The sequence below is a fragment of the Macaca nemestrina genome, chromosome 10, assembly GCF_043159975.1.
Source record: "Macaca nemestrina isolate mMacNem1 chromosome 10, mMacNem.hap1, whole genome shotgun sequence".
NCBI classification, from domain to species: domain Eukaryota; kingdom Metazoa; phylum Chordata; class Mammalia; order Primates; family Cercopithecidae; genus Macaca; species Macaca nemestrina.
The window spans coordinates 77689255-77708953 of record NC_092134.1 but is presented as its reverse complement, the minus strand read 5'-3'; the positions used below and the strand labels follow the sequence as shown (position 1 = coordinate 77708953).

At 48.2% G+C, this 19699-nt stretch overlaps 2 protein-coding genes across 7 annotated transcripts in view; one reads left to right on the top strand and one right to left on the bottom strand.

The window, feature by feature from the left end:
• Positions 1-624: 624 nt before the first annotated feature.
• On the top strand, positions 625-10217 carry LOC105474381 (growth differentiation factor 11). Of its 2 annotated transcripts, XR_011609117.1 has the most exons (4): positions 625-1072; positions 5929-6326; positions 6842-9614; positions 9972-10217. XR_011609117.1 is itself a non-coding variant. In XM_024790429.2 (3 exons), exons 1-3 carry the CDS (start codon positions 625-627, stop codon positions 7220-7222), a joined length of 1227 nt encoding a protein of 408 aa, XP_024646197.2. In that variant the 3' UTR covers positions 7223-10217. The 2 variants fall into 2 exon arrangements, 1 of the variants encoding a protein (XP_024646197.2); XM_024790429.2 differs by having other exon boundaries at positions 6842-10217.
• The window catches only part of SARN (SAP domain containing ribonucleoprotein), a 69442-nt gene continuing 57854 nt past the window's right edge, over positions 8112-19699 (bottom strand). Inside the window, exons 10-12 of one of the 5 annotated variants that reach the window (XR_982692.3) lie at positions 17745-17834; positions 14357-14527; positions 8112-10180 (exon numbers count right to left, since the gene is read on the bottom strand). Coding sequence is in view for 4 of the 5 variants with exons in the window: in XM_011728655.3 (XP_011726957.1) it covers positions 14486-14527; positions 17745-17834 (132 nt within the window). In the remaining variant the exon portion in view is untranslated. Of the gene's footprint in view, positions 10181-10948; positions 14528-17744; positions 17835-19699 lie in introns of those variants that run through there. The other 4 variants (XM_011728657.3, XM_011728655.3, XM_071071629.1 and 1 more) reach the window with 4 other exon arrangements.

The window sequence follows — 19699 nt, the reverse complement described above, 5'->3', positions numbered from 1 at the left end:
CAGTCTTTCTCCTCCTTGGTTCTGTGTCTCCCACAGACACACTATTTCCCTCTCTAGCTAAGTCTCTCACCTCTGCATCTTCCCCCTGACTCTTCTTTTCCTCCTTTGTCTCTCCCTCTCTCCTCCTCCTCCTTTTCCTATCTCTGTCTCGTCCCCCTTTTTCTCTCTGATTCTCCTTGGTCTCTCTGGCTCTGACTTTCCCCTATATCCGCCCCCCACCCCCCCGCCCCCTCATATCTCTGTCTCTTCATCTCTCTCTGGCCCTTGCTCCCTCACTCCCTCCCTCTCTCTATTCCTCGGATCTCTCCGGCTCCCTCTCTCGCCTCGGATGACAGCGCTGCCTCTTTTGTTGGCTCCGCAGCCAATCGCGGCCGCTGACGACACGGGGGCCGGGGCTATAAAGGGCCTGGCCCGGGCTCGGGCCCCCCCAGCCGCCCGCCCCGGCCGCCCGCCCGCCCCGCCCGCGCGCCCGCCGCCCCCGGCCCCCCGGGTCCCCCCTCGGCCGGGCAGCCCCCAATCCCGCGCCGCCCGGACCCCCTCCTCCTCCCTCCCTCCTCCCTCCGCCCCCTCCCCGCGGGACTCCGGCGTCCCCGCCCCCCAGTCCTCCCTCCCCTCCCCTCCAGCATGGTGCTCGCGGCCCCGCTGCTGCTGGGCTTCCTGCTCCTCGCCCTGGAGCTGCGGCCCCGGGGGGAGGCGGCCGAGGGCCCCGCGGCGGCGGCGGCGGCGGCGGCGGCGGCGGCGGCAGCGGCGGGGGTCGGGGGGGAGCGCTCTAGCCGGCCAGCCCCGTCCGTGGCGCCCGAGCCGGACGGCTGCCCCGTGTGCGTGTGGCGGCAGCACAGCCGCGAGCTGCGCCTAGAGAGCATCAAGTCGCAGATCTTGAGCAAACTGCGGCTCAAGGAGGCGCCCAACATCAGCCGCGAGGTGGTGAAGCAGCTGCTGCCCAAGGCGCCGCCGCTGCAGCAGATCCTGGACCTACACGACTTCCAGGGCGACGCGCTGCAGCCCGAGGACTTCCTGGAGGAGGACGAGTACCACGCCACCACCGAGACCGTCATTAGCATGGCCCAGGAGAGTAAGTGGGCTGCGGGGCGCGAGCAGTGGGGTGCTGGCTCTGGCCCCGCGATGGGCGCCTTCTGCTCCAAGCGGGGCGCTCCCTGCTGCCCCGGCCCGGAAGCTTTTCCTGCGAAAACTTGACGAATTAGGGAGCGGGGGCTACTTCATAGAAGTTTTTCGAGCGATGGAGATGGGCTGCAAAGTTGTATGCACGCCCAGTTTCCGGAGGTTGGGGCGGGGGGAAATGGGGAGGGTTTCGAGATACTGCCTTCCACCCCCAGTATGCGAAAAAGACCGTTGTTGGAGTCCGGGGAAGCTGGGGCTGGGCAGCGACTCTGTCCTGAAGAGCCGTGGCTGGGAGGCTGGAGAACAGAATCGGGAGGCTGCAGGACCCCCGCAGCCCCAGCTGGACTGCAGTGCTCCCTGCCTCCCAGTGGCCCTGGCGCTAACTCCCCACTCCGTGCTCCTTTCGCAGCGTGCCCACTCGGCTGCAGAGAACTGTGTGCTCTCTCCCAAGAATAGGGTCCCAGAGCCTGTACACCTCCTGGCAACCCAGCTGGCACCCTTTCCATCCTGAGCCTTGTCTCAGACCGGGTATCCGAAGGGGTGGAAAAGCTGTGCCTTCTTGATACTGACCGAGCTCAGAGAACTCAACTCCATTGCGCTGGGGGCTAAGGACACTCATTGGCTACTCAAACCTTAGTGTTCCATCCCTTATTTGCCCGCCCCTACCGCAGCTGGACTTGAGAGAGAGGAAGACCTAGGAAAAAAGAGAAAGAAATAGATGGGGGAGCGGGAACCCAGGCATCCGAGCCCCTGACCAAACGGAAGATGAACATATATAATAGACATGAGCTGCTTTGAAATTTTATGACCTGGAAAATCCAGGCGAATACTACACCCGCCACCCCCCCCCCCCGCCCTTTCCAGCTCTCCCTAGGGTCAGGTGACTCCTTCTCCTTCTCCCCCACTGAGGTCTCCCCCCTCCCCAACTACAGGGAACCAGGCCTCTCTTATTCCCTAGTGGTTTGGCAAAGTTCCCCCCTTCCCACAGCCCCCTGCAACACACACAGAGTTTGGTTTTATGGCTGTGAACAGAAGACGGGGGAGACTGGTTTATTGGCAGATGGGTCATAAAAAGCTGGGGGCTGAGGGGAGTCCCAGTGGCCCACCCCCATGGGAGAGGCACAGGAACCCAGGTGTGCATCTGGGAGGCTGAGTGCCTCACACTGCCCCTGGTATTTCTGCAGACCTCTCAATTCCACAATACTTGGTCGGGGCTGTTAAGCTCAAAGAACCAGGAAACTAACTGGCTGTGGGGGTGGGAGGCATGGGGATCTGGTCTCGGGTTCCTCAGTTTCCCTTCTATTCTTAAGGCTTCTGCTTATGGAAGCTAGTAGGATCAGTCTCAGATCACTGAGGGTAGGGGGTGGGGTTTCTAGGAAACAGAGTTATAGAGGAATTCAGATCAAGAGTTTGCTGGAAGATGAAGGTTACAGAGGGAAAAGATACTCTAGTCTATGTGGTGTAGTGTGTGTGAAGATTTCCAGGATGGGTGATGGGGCTGTGGACTTCCCCTTGCCCCTAAATATCCTTAGCATCCCTTAACCAACAGGCCCGAGCCCACCAGAGTTAGCTCTGGCAATGGGAATACATGAAATGAAGGGACCCTGCCTACATGAGTTGGGCTGTGCAGGTGAGGCCTGGGTGGGTGGGGAGGGGACACTACCTGGTGGGATCCCATCCCAACTTCCACTCTGGTGCCACCCCAGGACTTGTGCAAGTAGGGAACTGGGTCTCCGGCCAGGTATTGTACGTCCCCTTTAAGAGCCTAGCTGAGCTCTTAAGAGAGGGAGGGGGAGTGGAGGGGAGGGGAGAGGAGGGAGAGAGGGGAAAAGGAAAAAGAGACTTTTATAGTCTAATCCCCAGGGACCCGCTTTAATAAGAGACTTGTGCTCTGCTAATCGGGGGAGGTGTTTGTCAGCAGAGATGGCCTCCGTTCCCCTCCCCCTCCCTCCCCTCCCCCAGCCCTCAACCCTGGACCCCAGCCCCCACCTCTCCTAGGCTGCTCTGCCTGCCCTAGTTCCCTCTACCCTCTCAGGCTCTCCCACCGAGCCTTCATCCTGGGAACCCAGCCCCCTGCCCTTCTGGGAGCCAAGCCCAGCCCCTGAGTTTCTCTCCTCCCCACACCAAGAGGCCCCTGCCCTCTCAGCCCAACCTCCTGCCCTTAGGCCTTCCAGCCATGGTTGGGAGTGTGTGTGTTGGGGGGGGGTTAGGGTAGGGGGAAGGGGAGGTGGTGTGCAGGGAGGGGGTTGGGCATTTGCTGAAAATAGTGCAGTGACCTCTCTCTCCCACCAGCGCCGCCTACTAAACCTGACCTGCTGCCTGCCACCAGCCCGATCAATTCAACACAGATGTGGCCCCTTTTCCTCCCCATCAGAGCTCGGCATATGTGTGTTGGGGACTCTCTCAAGCCCCGTTTCCCTCTGTGGCTCTACCTGCTTCTCCTTTGTTCCTCCGTCTGTACCCTTTCTATCCTTTCTCTCCTTTACCCCACTAGGTTTAGCTTCCTCCCACCTTTAGCTTTCTAACCATCACCCACTCCTTTCTATCACTGCCCCCGCATCAGGATTCTCAAACTCCCAAACTTATTCTCCCTTTGCCATGATTATCCCCTGCATTTTTCCACTCTAGCCTCTATTTCTCTCCCTATATCTACTCATCTGCCTTCAACTCTTAACTCATCTCCCTCACCATCTCCAGTCTCTCCCCTGGCTCTTCTCTCTGCTCTTTCCTTTTTCCCTATGCCCTACCTCCTTGTAGCACTGACTGTCCCCTGTCCACTGGGGGACAAGTACATGGAACCAAAGACTTAGATGTAGCCCTCATCTTCAAACCCTGGATCAGCTTAGGTAGAGGGAGGGTTATGTTTAGAGCTTAGTAGAGAATGCGAAAATAGTAGTAGCTTCTCAATAAATGTTGGTTTGTTCGTTTTCTATTTTCACATTCTCTAGTTAATGCTTAGCACTCATGTGAAGCAAGAATTATATCACACTGAGAAGTTTAGTAAAGTTATATAGTGGTTAGTAAGGAATCAGGCAGTGATTAAACCCACTTCAATTATAGTCAAAGAACAGAATTTAGATGCCAGGAAGAACTTTCAGGCACTTGCCTGTATAATTTAAGACTGGGAGTTTAGGGAGTTCATTGACTGTGTATTTACTGAGTGCTGTCTGCCACTATGGGAGGCACTAAAGCTACAATGGTGAGCAAAACAGACACAGTATGAATAACATAGTGTCTACTCTCATGGAGGTTAGTACCTAATGGCAAGAAAACAGGCAATTCCTATGCTGAAATTAGGTAGAGTATGCTATTTGGGATGTTGCTTGTCACTCCCCATCTCACTAGTAGCTTCCCTACCCCAGCTACTTGTAATCTCTGAATTCTCACTCCCCAAACCCTACTCCATTGCACCATCACTGAAGCTCCAGCCAGTAAAATAACTGGACTGCCAGGGCCCTGGGACCTCAGAGAATAATCAAGAAAAAAAAAAAAGCTATAGAGACTTTGGGTATCATATCCTGAATATATGAAGTTCATTAAGCATTTTCCTCCTCATCTCACTTAGAAGGTCCTCTTTCTCCCAGGGTGGGAGTGGGGAAAAGCTGACAGGACATCCTAAGTCCGTCCTGATTTTGCAGAACTCAAGACATGGGGAGGATACTTAAAGGCCCAGACTTCCTGACTCTGCTTCTATGGCTCTGGAAGCTCATTCCTGATTCTTCCTATCTAGAGTGAGGATAGACATATACTGTCCAATGGAGACATGTTGTAGGGCACTCCCAACTGACTTAAGAAAGGCAGTGAAGAGCAGCTGGAATGGAAGCAGAGGCAGATATTTATTGAGAATTGTTCATTAGACCCAAGAAGGATCAATTTATGGTCCAGAGCAAGGAGAAATGGGTCAAAATGTAAAGTTGGGATGTTAAAACTTTGTCATGACCTACCAGCACTAGACTGAGAAGCCAAAGGAAGCTCAGGGGAAAAAAAAGGCATTGTAGTTGATCTGGTGTATTTAATATTATTTCTGGTGCTTTAGGCAAATAGGAGGCAACACCATGAAGGTAATTATTCCTTTCCTCAAGAGCTGGAGCAGTCATGGTGATGATGATGAAGCAGCAGCTGAAGAAACTTCTTAGGAGAGAATGGGGAGACAGATGTATAGGAAGTGCTTGGATAGTTCCATTTTGCTAGGTGTTATTCCTAATGGGAGTGAGGCAAGAAGCCTAGATCTGAATTCTGGTTTACATAATGGGGTAAATTTAGCTCATGCTCCCTATCTGGACCCTGGGTTATCCCCTCTCTGAGGCCACCTGTGTTTTTTTTTGTTTTGTTTTTTGTTTTTTTTTTTTTGTGGCGGAGGGATGTGCCAGGCTCTACCTGCCCAGCAGATAAGTCAGAGCAGATAGGGGGCAAGGTGACGTAAGGGCAGCAGGTGTGATAGGAGGTATGGCTTCTATAAAGAGCTTCAAAGATTCAGAAAATGTTGGAGCCTTACATGCTGGGAAAAGTTGGAGGCCAGTAAGGATGGTGGTGGAGGAATAATTTTGCAGGTTATCTGGTAGACGGGAATCTATATATTAGGGCAAGTGGATTAGGAAATGAATACGTATCAGTAAGGCCTTATAGCGCCATCATCCTATAGAGGAAGTGCTGTTTTAGGTACCAGAGACATGTTATAAGACAGGCATGGGAGAAGGGTAAAGAATTGGAAAAGTCAGGCTGAGAAGTCCAGATTGCCAATGCCACCCAGGACTACTGATACCCTACACAAACACCCTTTGCTGATGCTGTGCCCTTCTCTCTTATCAGCGGACCCAGCAGTACAGACAGATGGCAGCCCTCTCTGCTGCCATTTTCACTTCAGCCCCAAGGTGATGTTCACAAAGGTACTGAAGGCCCAGCTGTGGGTGTACCTACGGCCTGTACCCCGCCCAGCCACAGTCTACCTGCAGATTTTGCGACTAAAACCCCTAACTGGGGAAGGGACCGCAGGGGGAGGGGGCGGAGGCCGGCGTCACATCCGTATCCGCTCACTGAAGATTGAGCTGCACTCACGCTCAGGCCATTGGCAGAGCATCGACTTCAAGCAAGTGCTACACAGCTGGTTCCGCCAGCCACAGAGCAACTGGGGCATCGAGATCAACGCCTTTGATCCCAGTGGCACAGACCTGGCTGTCACCTCCCTGGGGCCGGGAGCTGAGGGGCTGGTGAGCAGGGGGCCTGAGGTGGTGGATATGTGTAACCTGGCCCCGAGGAGATGGGGTTACATTGGAAAAGGTAGACAAGGAATGTGAAGGAGGTTGGGGTCTAGCATTACTTCTCTGGGGTCAGGAGCTCATTCTAGAGGAGCTGAGGAGTACGGTGGCAACTGTTACTTCTCAAGGATCCAAATCAGACAACAGCTGAAAACTGGATTTGAAGGTAAAGGTGTCAGTTAATGGAAGAGCTGTGAGAACACAAACACTGGCTGTTGAGGCACTGGGCCAAGGGGCTGACGGGGGTCAGTTTGCCAGAAGAGTAAGAATTAGAGATGGTGAGTTGAAGGAGAGTTAGCTAGCTGGCAAGAAAAGTGGGCAGAAGATAAATTCTGGGGGTGGGAGCAATGGAAAAGCTGAGAAGTCAGCGGTCTCTATTCTGATGCCCCTGGCAGGTGGGAAAGGAACAGGGAAGAGGAACTGTTCAGGGCCGTATCACATTTCTTTCCCCTCTCCCTGACCCTCAGCATCCATTCATGGAGCTTCGAGTCCTAGAGAACACAAAACGTTCCCGGCGGAACCTGGGTCTGGACTGCGACGAGCACTCAAGCGAGTCCCGCTGCTGCCGATATCCCCTCACAGTGGACTTTGAGGCTTTCGGCTGGGACTGGATCATCGCACCTAAGCGCTACAAGGCCAACTACTGCTCCGGCCAGTGCGAGTACATGTTCATGCAAAAATATCCGCATACCCATTTGGTGCAGCAGGCCAATCCAAGAGGCTCTGCTGGGCCCTGTTGTACCCCCACCAAGATGTCCCCAATCAACATGCTCTACTTCAATGACAAGCAGCAGATTATCTACGGCAAGATCCCTGGCATGGTGGTGGATCGCTGTGGCTGCTCTTAAGGTGGGGGATAGAGGATGCCTCCCCCACAGACCCTACCCCAAGACCCCCAGCCCTGCCCCCATTCCCCCAAGCCCTAGAGCTCCCTCCACTCTTCCCATGAACATCACACCCTGTTCCCCGACCAAGCAGTGTGCAATACAACAGAGGGAGGCAGGTGGGTATTGAGGGGTGAGGGGTTTGGGGGAAAGGGGAAGGAGGGGCATAGTCAGGGTGGGGAGTGTTTGAAGTTTGCAGATGCGAAGGTTTGACAAAAAGACAGAGAGATGTAGAGACAGAGGGATAGAGACAGAGGAACAAAAAGAGCAGCAGTGAGAAGGCAAAGAGAGAGAGGCAGAAGAGACAGACTAGGCAGAGACAAAACACTGAGAAAGAGACTGAAATGGAGTAATAAATGAAAGCCCCACACCAAGCCTCCTTTCTTCCACTGGCAAGGTGAGGGGCTTGGTATAGTTTGGGGAGATCCCCTGACTACTCAGTAGGAGAAGAAATCAAAAATCCGTTCTTTTTCCCTTCTCTCCCTCCACAGTGGCTAGGGGAAGGGAAGTGAGGGCAGGGGCAAAAGGATTTGGGAATTTTTATTTATTTATTTATTGTGACTTTTCATTTTTTTGGTATTTGGCTTTACTGGAATAGGAGGGCCCCTGCCCACTGTGCCCCATTTATCCCTTATTCCCCAAACCCTGCTCTCCCCAACACCTACCCACTTAAGCACTTGTATAAAGCCTCCAGGGTTGGGAATGGGAGTAAAGGGCAAGAGGGTCGACACATGAAGTTTAGTTTCTAACCCATTATCACCCTAACTCAACCTTTTCTGAGCCAAATGGGTTGAATTTAAGCCAGTTGTCATGGAAATAGTAAGAGGTTAGGGTTTAAGAGCTGGGGATAGAGGGGTGGGAGAGAGAACCCTCAACATCCAGGATCTATATGATGAGAGCTACTTTAAACCCTCAGGTCAACCCTCATGATACTGAGTTACTTAGCCAGAGGGTGCAGCCTGCTTAAGCCCAAATTCCCTCAGCCAAGAGAGAGACCAAAGAGCCTCTGGAATGGCCCTGCTCCCAGCCTCTATCTTCAGGTCAATAAGAAAGAGTATAGAGACCCTAGAGTCCCCTGGGTCTGGAAAGCGTTAGGAGAGGTCAAGAAAGGAGCAGTAAGGAGGCTGAAGGTTACAGGGCATTTGAATCCAAATCACTGCTCTGGGCTAGGGAATAAAGCCAGCAGACCAAGGTGGGAGGGATTCTGGAAGGGGGATATTTTAGTCCCCTAACCCCAAAAGCTCAGGGTGGAAGAGGGGAGAACAAGGAAGCAGAGTGTATAATTATTTTCCTTTTATTTTTGGAATCTAACAGTACCTGGCAGCAGGGAGGGGAAAGTACAGTGGGGAAAAGCATCTGACAAGGCCAGTTAGAACAGAGGATGGGAAGGATGGAGACTCCCGGGTTTGGAAGGCTAGGAAGCAGGCAGAGACTGGTTGCCATTTCAAGTTACTAGCTAGGCCCATTAATTCCTCCCACAACCCTGACCCATTCTCCTCTGGACTCGCTGTGCCTCAGTTTCTTCCCCTCAATGGAATGAGAAATGACAGCACCCGCCACAGCCAAGAGATGAATTCTGAGCACTTACCACGGGCACTTTATGGACATAAAATACCTCTCGCTGTGGGACAGATAACCAGGGCACCAGAGTAGTGGTGAAGAGATGTGAGGCTTAAGAGGAGTCACAGGCTTCAGAGTACAAGTTCCCCTCTGCCTCCCAGCTGGACAGTGCCTAGAAGCCAAGTTGAGAATCTCCTGATCCACACCCTATCCTTACTTCACCACCACGCCTCTTGGCTCCAGGCAAGAGCTTAGAGGATGTCAGGAGAGGTGGGGTAAGAACCTTCAGCAAAACTGTCACTCTAAGTAGAGCCAGCAGTTACGGGTCTGATAAAAACAGTACTGAACTTAAAGTAAAGCCCAAGCTGGTGAGCAAACCTGGATGGCTCATTCTTCCCAAGAGCATGACTCTCCCTCTTGGCCAGTTGGTGGAAGGGGCAAAGGTATGTGACCACCCTTGAGAAGGTGATGTTGGTGAGCTTTAACATCTTATTCCTATTCTTATAGTGAGAAAGTGAAACAAGGTGTTTCAGTAGAGGAATGGGCAGGGGCTGTTAGGCTTTTCAGCTTGCCTTCACCCATATAGCAGCTATGCTAACCCCAAGCCTCTCTGGCCCTGTTCTTCATCCTTCCTTCTGCCCCAATCCTGGAGAACAAGACACACCCGGCCATCAACACCACTCACATTTCCTTGGTGGAAGGAAAGGAACAGAGAAGTGAAGAACAGATGATATCTCCCTCCAAGGTCAAATGCCTCTTGATCTTCGCAGAGTAGGGATTGGGCAATAAGCATCAGGTATATCTTCCTTCTACAGATTCTAGAGAGCTGGGCCATTAAATATGGGGGACACTTAGAATACTGCCCCTTTAATACCACCAAATAAAGACCTTTGTGTGTGTGTGTGGTGGCGGGGGCAGGGGTCTTTCTCTTATGAACATAAATCTGTGAGCTGAACTCTCATTCCCCTGTTCCTCCCCACCCCCAAAGAGGCATGGAGTAAAGGGGCTTGGGGGACAGCTCAGCAACCCAGTGGGAGTTAGCACCCCCTCCCACCTATGATATGTGTGGACCTGGCCAGTGCCCCTCTGAACATATCATTATTAGTGTAATTATCATTTATTTTGTGTATTTGTTACATTGTGTGCATGACAGCCTTTGTTAAGGGTGTCTGAGGAGTATGGAGCTGACAGGGGCACTGGAATGCCGGGAAAGAACTTCTTCAACTGAGATCAAGGCTTCCTGGAGGGAACCACTGCAAAAAGGCCATCAGGCAGTTTTCAAGTTATGTGACAGAGGGCAAAGATGGCCATAGGGTGCTCTGAGTTTTGGGATGGTCACATGACACAATCCAGCACTTGAACCTGAAAAAAAAAATAAAAGCAGTCAAAGAGTTTAGAATTCAGTGCTGAGCTCTTCTCCCTAATCAAGTGCCACATTTACACCTTGGAGAACCAGAGGTGAAGAGGATCTGAGACAGGAAACCTCGTATTCAATGACTAAGAAGATGGGGTCCTGGAGCAAGACAGAAAACACTAAGGGCATGGTGGTATGAGGTTTGGGACATGCAGGCCAAGGAAGGATGGGAAGAGGACAGGAAACTGGGGGCAACTAGAACAACCCCTCTCTGAAAAGCTTGAGCCAAAACAGTCCCAAAGACTACAAAACCCCTCTCCCAGCCTCCACAGAATGGAAGATCTAAAGATTCTCTTGAGATGATCCAGCTAGTGTCCTATTCTCCTGCAGTCCCTGTTCCTAGGTTTCCTCAACGAAGTTTGACAAAAATCTGTAAACCAACATAGCCATCCAACTTGCCTTGTTACACAAGAGTGGCTAAAATAGCATCTCAAATATTCTTTCAGTTCACTGTAAAATTTTTTCCCATGTAACTAGAGCACAATTCCCCGGGCATATGAATTGGGAATGGCAAAAGAATATTGCCTGACTCACATTTTTAAAAAATAAGGAAAGCAGGACCCAGTGGTGTGCTCCTGTAGTTCCAGCTATTCAGGAGGTTGCGGCAGGAGGACCACTTGAGGCCAGAGGGTCAGGGCTGCAGTGTGCTATGATTGGACCTGTAAATAGCCACTGTACTCCAAGCTGAGCAACATAGTAAGACACTGTCTCTAAAAAAAAATTAAAATAAAAATAAGGAAGGCTCCTGTGACATCAACCTGATCCAGAATTGGGGACAGGGCTGCTGAGGGTTCAGTGTACTGCCATGCTTTCCCTGTCTTATCAGTTCTATCAGCACATTGACCCTACCGGAGACCAACTACAAGACTGAGGCTGGAACTGGTTGAGTAGCAGAAGTGTTATGTATTCTATCTTCCCAAGGGAACTATATCCACATCTACCCCTAACTTTGTCCTGAGCTGAAAATGGGTTTTCTCTCCCCGTGGCTCACTTGTTTCCTATACTGAGAGAACACCCAAAAGAGACCAACCACTCAAGATGACTTTTTACAAGTCTTTTCTTCTTTATCTTAAAACATCCTCCAACTAAGGGCATGAGAAGCTATCCTATACTCTGACCTTGCCCATATTTTAAATGGCAGGGGCCCCAAGCTAAGAATCAGCAGGCAGTGGCATTTACAGCTTCTGGTCTATAGTGGAGCAGAAGCAGGAAAGTCAATGCTCCAAAGCAACAATGTCCAGCTTTCCTGCCAGTGAGCTGGGGTTGAGGGAGTGAATGGGACTCTTTCTGCCTTTTCTTTTTCTCCAAATACAACTGCTAACTGGGTGTATGCACACACAAACATGTTCAAACTAGGGCACTCACACCTAGCTAGAACCTACTCGGAAAGAAATATGTATTTCCATAGTACCCTGACACCCAGTAAGATTAAGAGCTAATATTTATTAAATGATTACTATGTAAATTATGGTAATCAAATTGTAGTGTGAATACATGATATGAGAATATCACTTCATTCACACAGCAACCTTCACAATGGGGTTCCTTTTGGTACAGTCTGAAAAGAGAATGATTATCGGCCCAAGGTCTCAGAGCTAGTGTGGCAGAACAAGAAATTAAACCTAAGTAGTTGCTAAACAATATTACATTCTAATCTATCCTATTAAAAGTGATCCAGGAGGTAGAAACCTAAATACAGGAACAACATAAGGGAAAGAGATAACAAGAAAGTTGGGGACACCTTGGGCTCAAAGAATCTGGAAAGATGTGAAATCTGTAATTGTCAATCCCTTTGGAGGGAAAAACAAGAAAAGCCTAGATATGGCAAGAGAAGGGGAGGTTAAATTTTGGGGGGATTCCAATAATCATATAAGAGAACAGCAAAAAAGTTATCCTCCCTTAAGCTCCTCCCTCACTCCTCATGTCAGACACAGCAAGAAAACTCAGCTCAACACCAAGAAGTCCTGACCTTATTCACACCTTCCTTCCTATAGCCCTCATCCTCACAGAAGCTTCTAGCCTCTATCTTCAGCAGTTCTTAAGAGATGGGGTGAGGGGCTGGGCAGTTTAGAGTGAGAGTGGAAAAAAAGAGAATAATCCTAGAGAACCATAAAAAAGTACAGATTTACAGCTGAGGAAGCTAGTTCTCCCCACAGCTTTTATAGACTCCCTCATTAAGAGCTTCCAGGTATGCAGAGAATGTCACAGCTTCAGGACTTGGAATCAGTTAACCACATCTGGATGCTGGATCAGCTACAGTAGGGAAACTGGGGGATAGGAAGGAAGGGTACTAAGATCTCAGGCAAACAATTACAAGCCTCAATGTCTGTTCCATCTCCAAATGGAATTACTGTTTTAAAACTGAATTGGGAAAAAGGCATCCTGAACTATTCATGTTCAAAGAGTATGTGGGGAATGATTATAACGAGATAGGAAGGGGAGGATTTGATCTGGCTCGGAGGTTAGAGACTTCTGACCAACACAGGAACAGCTGCTGAAATGGGAAGAAAAAGGTTAGTAAGAAAAAAAATATCCTCACCAATTGGAAAACACTGTTAAAAGATCTGGGGGAAGATGAGTGAGGAGAATAATTAGGCTTCAAGAAGAGAATCCTGGCAAGTAAGGCTGAATATCTTTCTGGAAGGTTATAGAGGATAAAGAGACAAAGTGAAGAAAACTTCCAAAAGATCCACTGTTCCACTTCATAGTCAACATCTGCTCTATTCCCTCATGCATTTTTCTCTTTTTAAAACCACATTGAGGTAGAAACCATTAGTGAATCTATGATCTCTCAAATTACAAATAAGATCTATTCTGTTTTCAGATGCAGACAGAGTAGAGACAGGAAAAGCTAGCCCCAGGATCAGAGCCTGAGGTAAAGAAAAGGGAGGCAGACAGAAAAGAGGGAAAAAGGGAAGGTCATTCCAATTGTAAGGTTTATTTGGATGAGGAGGTGTCAGAAATTTAACCAGCATTCCCTTTTGTTCACTTCTCCAAAGTCTCAGAATGGGGCAAACTTCACAACAAATGGGCAGCAGTTTTTGGATCTGCTCTCCGAGGCACAATTTTCCTAAAGTATCTAAGCTTTAGGTCCCTGCCTTCCTCACCAACCAGAGACTTTAGAGAAATAAAGAGATTCTTGACATTAGAAAGGTGATCAAACCATTACCATTTCATTAAGCACAAAACCAGGCAGGTTTTAGTAGAAATAAGGATAAAGGATTATACCACAGCAACATGGGATCTGATCATAGTACCAAAGTTTTCAGGTAAGGTGCCAGGCTCCTAAATCTTATTACCAAAAATAACTCAAACAAAAACCAAGCTTACATAAAGATTAAGAGGAGAAACTCTGCACTAACATATACAAAAAGATTAAGTAGGAGGTTTCAGACCTACATGAACTTGAAGCCTCCAGTTCCACTGCTTATGTTCCCAATGACTTAGCTAACAATGTGTAACAGCTCTGACATCCTCTGTCATGCTTTGATTCCGCACACAAAATTTCTTCTATCTCTGAGGGATATCCAGCCCATCTCCCTTCCTGAACTGACTGACCAACACAGTATCATGCCAGGCCACCCTTGAAATGAGGGCCCTTTTCCTCTAATGTGGGACCCTGGACTCTATTTTATCCAAGAAAAAGTCAGCATTATTAGCTCGGAACAGAAGGCTGCTAATCACTGCCCTTGTATTTATGTCCTTTGCAACACCTAAAACCTCCCATGTTCTGTTTTATTTCAGCGGGTCACTACAAGCTGCTGGAGCAAAGACTTGGTGGGTGGGTAACTTAACCTCTTCACAGAGGATAAAAAATGCTTGTGAGTATGAGAGAAGGGAATAAATAGGCTTAAAGGGTAAACTCAATCTTTTTCCTCATCTTCTCTTCTAAGGGATAAAGATGTTACGGCCAATTCTCTCTCTATAATATTTGCCCTTGAAGCTCCTCTTATCTGGTCTAATCTGGCTCCAATAAATCAAAGGAGCACCTAATAAAACACATTGTTCTCTTTTCTATTTTTTTTTTTTTTTATTAACGAGCAACATAATCAAAAACAAAAACACAACAACCTTAAAGCTGAAACAGCAATAAGTCAAACTGCTGCCGCAGTTCACGGATGTACCTGGGGTACATGCTCCCTCATTGCGAGGCAGGACGTAGGCACGTGACTGTGCATTTAGGCATATATGTGACCAAGAAGAATGAGAGAAATGGAAAACACTGGAGAACAGATAGTATCAAGAACTTTTCATCAGGCAATCCCAAAGCGCTCTGCTCTTTTCCTCTTCTTTGCCTGTAAAGAAGCAGCAAGAAGAAAAAAATTAGACTGAAGACAATAGTTGCCTGGGTTCCTGGCCGCTTTAACCCAAACTCACATGAACTGTCACAAGGCCCGAGAAGGAAGGATGGCCCAGACTTGAGCTTGGCAGCTAGAGATTTCATTCCTGAATCTCTCCAATCTTTCCAGTTAACCAGGAGGAGCTGGGAAAGTTTAGCGGCTAAGGAGGGTGAGGAGTAAAGATTATTGGGGGCGAGGAAGAGAGAGAACAGTGGTAGAAAATGGGAAGATTCCTGAAGGAAGACCACTCAGCCTGAGATCAGCTAGCCTGGAAACAATAGGCTCTTAACAGGCTGGGGAAAGTCTTCCAGTCAATGGGGAGATGGAAGATTTCAGAGGATAAAGGATTAAGAAATGCTATTCACAGAGGTGAAGGAGATGCCCTTCTGAGCAGTCAGGCCCAGACAGTAGCTATTCCTTAGGACTCCAACTCACAAAAAAGGCATATAAATCTTTGATGCCAACAGAACGAACAGGGAGTGAGTGGTATGTGGGTGAGTCCCTATCACAGATCTCTTAAAGGAGGCAGCAACACTGGAGAGGACACAAAATGGTGAGGGAAGACTTCTAGTTCTGGAAGTGACTCACAGAACAGCACCAAGTCCTTCATGGGCACTCCCAACCACTGCCCCTCACAGAATACAAACTCCTCTGGCTTTTTTCTAGTGAAGAGTGCTAACTGATCTGATTCTAAAATTTTCAGGGTTTAATTTACAAGACTAACTCTGATACTTATTCATAAAGAAGCTTTTCATAGGCCGGGCGCAGTGGCTCACGCCTGTAATCCCAGGACTTTGAGAGGCCGAGACAGGCAGATCATGAGGTCAGGAGTTTGAGGCCAGCCTGACCAACACGGTGAAACCCCGTCTCTACGAAAAACACAAAAATTAGCCAGGTGTGGTGGTACGCGCCTGTAATGCCAGATACTCAGGAGGCTGAGGCAGAAGAATCACTTGAACCCAGGAGGCGGAGGTTGCAGTAAGCTGAGATTGTGCCACCACACTCCAGCCTAGACGACAGAGCAAGACTCTGTCTCAAAAAAAAAAAAAAAAAAAAAAACCTTTTCATAAAGCATCATCCTGTTGGTACAGTCCTCAAGATAGTAAGTTTTTGTAAGATATGGCCATATCTCCCACCATGATTGTAAGCTTCCTGAGGCCTCCCCAGAAGCCAAGCAGATGCCAGCACCATGCTTCCCGGTCTCATGTATTTCTCCTTTATAGCAATGCAAGAACAGCCACATATATATATATATTTTATATATATATATATATATATTTTTTTTTTTTTTTTTTTTTTTTGAGACGGTCTTTCTCTGTTGCCTAGGCTGAAGTGCAGTGGTGCAATCTGGGCTCATCGCAACCTCTACCTCATCCTCTGGAGTAGCTGGGACTACAGGCACATGCCACCACACCCAGCTAATTTTAAAAAAACTTTTAGTAGAGATGAGGTCTCACTATGTTGCTCAGGCTGGTTTCCAACTCCTGACCTCAAGTGATCCTCCCACACTGCTCTCCTAAAGTGCTGGGATTCTTTCATTTTGAGAAACTATCTGTAAACAAAGTGACAAGAACAGGAAATCTCATTTGAGTCCATTGTCTTTTTTTTTTTTTTTTTTTTGAGACGGAGTCTCGCTCTGTCGCCCAGGCTGGAGTGCAGTGGCCGGATCTCAGCTCACTGCAAGCTCCGCCTCCCGGGTTCACGCCATTCTCCTGCCTCAGCCTCCCGAGTAGCTGGGACTACAGGCGCCCACAACCGCGCCCGGCTAATTTTTTGTATTTTTAGTAGAGACGGGGTTTCACCGTGGTCTCGATCTCCTGACCTTGTGATCCGCCCGCCTTGGCCTCCCAAAGTGCTGGGATTACAGGCGTGAGCCACCGCGCCCGGCCCCCATTGTCCTTTTCCAGAAGGGAGTTAGGCACAACCAGTACTTATTAAATATTTTAAAACTATCCCTTTTTACACAGAATCGTTTCATTCTTTAAATATCACTTTGAGGTAGGTATATTATCTCCACTTCCTGGATGATGAAACTGAGGCTCAGGAAGTACTATAACTTATTAATACTAAGTGGCAAAGCCTTTTTCTTTTTCTTTTTTTTTTTTTGAGACCAAGTCTCACTCTGTAGCCCAGGCTGGAGTACAGTGGCATGATCTTGGCTCACTGCAACCTCTGCCTCCCGGTTTCAAGAGATTCTCAAGTCTCAGTCTCCAGAGTAGCTGGGATTACAGGCACACGCCACTGCACCCGACTAAGTTTTTGTATTTTTAGTAAAGATGGGGTTTCATCATGTTGGCTAGGTTGATCTTGAACTCCCAACCTCAATCTGCCCGCCTCAGCCTCCCAAAGTGCTAGGATTACAGGCATGAGCCACCGTGCCTGTCTGCCTTTTTCTTTTTTGAGACAGGGTCTCACTCTATTGCCCAGGCTGGAGTACAGTGGCGACATCCAGGTTCACTGCAGCCTTGACCTCCTGGGCTCAACCATCTCAGCCTCCTGAGTAGCTGCGACTACAGGTGTGTGCCACCACGCCTGGCTAATTTTTGTATTCTTAGTAGAGACAGGGTTTCTCCATGTTGCCCAGGCTCATCTCGAACTCCTGGGCTCAAGAGATCTGCCTGCCTCAGCCTCCCAAAATGCTAGGATTACAGGCACGAGCCACCACACCCAGCCCAGAGCCACTTTTAAAATCCAAGCCTACCTGATTCCAAACATTATACTCTTTGCCACTAGTCTAATAGACTCTAACACTGAATTAAGTATATTGATGGAATTCAGTGTTGCCACTTCATCCAGAAAAAAATTTATCAAGAAAAAGGCAAAATATTTGGGCACTTAAGAAGTAGATGGGTAGCCAGACATAGTGGCTCATGCCTATAATAATCCCAACAATTTGGGAGCTGAGTGCGGAGGATCGCTTGAGTTCAGGAGTTTGAGACCAGTCTGAGCAACAGAATGAGACCCAATCTCTACATACATACATACATAAGAAGTAGGTGGGAAAACAGTGTTTCTCTACTCAGTTTATTCACTCACTTCCTGAGTAACAGAGACCCCATCTCTACTTAAATAAGTAAATAAATAAATAGGTGGGGAAACAATATTTCTCCATTCAGTTTATTCACTCTAATTTCCCTTCAAGGTCTATGAAGCATTCCAGGTATATTTTTACCTCTGTATCCTCTGTGGTTCCAGTTCCAGCTGAACTTGTGACAATCCCAAATCGCTCCTTCCTCTTTTTCAGTTTCTCATCATCTTCAGACTGTTCAGGGACAAAGGAAATAATTGAAACAAACTAGCCTCCATTCACCAAGTAAATGTGAATGAAATGATAACTTATTGGTCACAAGGTGCTAACCAACCTTGCACCAAGAACTAAGGATCACATAAAGAGATAAGATACATAAGAAACTGAATAAGCTAGCATATACTATATTGTACCTATAATGACTAAAAACTTAATTTTAGGCAGGGCCTCAATACTCATAGACAAGTAGAGTAAATAAACAGTAAGAGGCTGGGCATGGTGGCCCACGCCTGTAATCCCAGCACTTTGGGAGGCTGAGGCGGGTGGATCCAGAGGTCAACACCAGCCTGGCCAAGATGGTGAAACCCCATTTCTGCTAAAAATACAAAAAAATTAGCCAGGTGAGGTGGCAGCCGCCTGTAATCTCAACTACTAGGGAGGCTAAGGCAGAGAACTGCTTGAACCTGGGAAGCAGAGGTTGCACTAAGCTGAAATTGCACCACTGCACTCCAGCCTGGGTGACACAGCAAGACTCTGTCTCAAAATAAATAAATAAATAAAATAAAATAAACAGTAAGAAACACCCATAAAACAAATTTCTATGCTCAAGCAATTTTGGCAGTTGAGGGATATGGAAAACTAAGGTTTCACTGAGTAACACCCAGTTACACCTAGTAACACCTAGTTAGAAGGTACCCAAACTACTTGTTGAACACTGCTTACACGTTACCAAGGAAAGAAAGGGGAAGAGGACCAGAGTGGTATTTCTGAAAAACTTATTTGTTTGAAACACCCAGCAAAGCCATAGAAGGCTTCTTTGAAATGATTCTTAAAACAGGTCAATCAAGGTGACAGCCACAGTCAACTCTTTAAGAGAAATGCTGTGGACATTTTCCAAGCATCTGTGAAACTCATGATGTCTGCCTGGGAATGAGAGAATATTTCAGTTTACCATGAGTTGGAGCTGGCCATTATCCTAGGTGTTGGACATCATTCATGTCCAACAGTGTTCAGTATAAGAGTCTATATATTTTCCTATCAGAACCTAAACCCTACCACTTTGTTTAGCCCACTTTAACAGTTATTTTCTCTTTCTCCACCTTCCCCTCACATTTTATCACCAGTCATCAGAAGCTCAGCCTCAGGATTAGAAAACATCTGAACTCAGGTAGGCTCCTCAGGTGTCTTTCCCCCAGGAAGGATTTTCTAAAATTTGGCACATATATACAAAGATCTCATTCTCTCATAATCTCAAGAGATCCTCTACTCCCTACAGATGTACCCATCCTCATTAAAGAGCAGGACAGTTTCTTTGACTTTATTTATATAAGTTAACCCAACAGAAGGACAGATCAGAAGAGTTCAAACAAGGGCATGGTGGCTCACACCTGTAATTCCAGCACTTTGGGAGGCCAAGGCAGGCAGATCACTTGAGGTCAGGAGTTGGAGACCAGCCTGGCCAACATGGTGAAACCTGTCTTTAATAAACATACAAAAATTGGCCAGGTATGGCAGCAGGTGCCTGTAATCTCAGCTACTTGGGAGGCTGAGGCAGGAAAATAGCTTGAACCCAGGAGGCGGAGGTTACAGCGAGCTGAGATCATGCCATTGCAGTCCATCCTGGGTGACAGAGCGGGACTCCGTCTCAAAAGAGTTCAAACAAACCATTTTTTTTTTTTGTTTTTTGAGACAGAGTCTTACTTCGTTACCTAGGCCCTAGGCTGCAGTGCAGTGGCACAATCTCAGCTAACTGCAACCTGTGCCTCCCGAGTAGCTGGACTACAGGCATGCGCCACCACGCCCGGCCAATTTTGTATTTTTAGTTGAGACGGGGTTTTTCCATGTTGGTCAGGCTGGTCTCGAACTCCCAACCTCAGGTG

Coding starts and splice junctions, on each gene's coding strand:
- LOC105474381 (XM_024790429.2), top strand. CDS start 625: ATGGTGCTCGCGGCCCCGCTGCTGCTGGGCTTCCTGCTCCTCGCCCTG. Junction 1,073..5,928: donor CATTAGCATGGCCCAGGAGA/GTAAGTGGGCTG, acceptor CTCTCTTATCAG/CGGACCCAGCAGTACAGACA. Junction 6,327..6,841: donor GGCCGGGAGCTGAGGGGCTG/GTGAGCAGGGGG, acceptor CCTGACCCTCAG/CATCCATTCATGGAGCTTCG.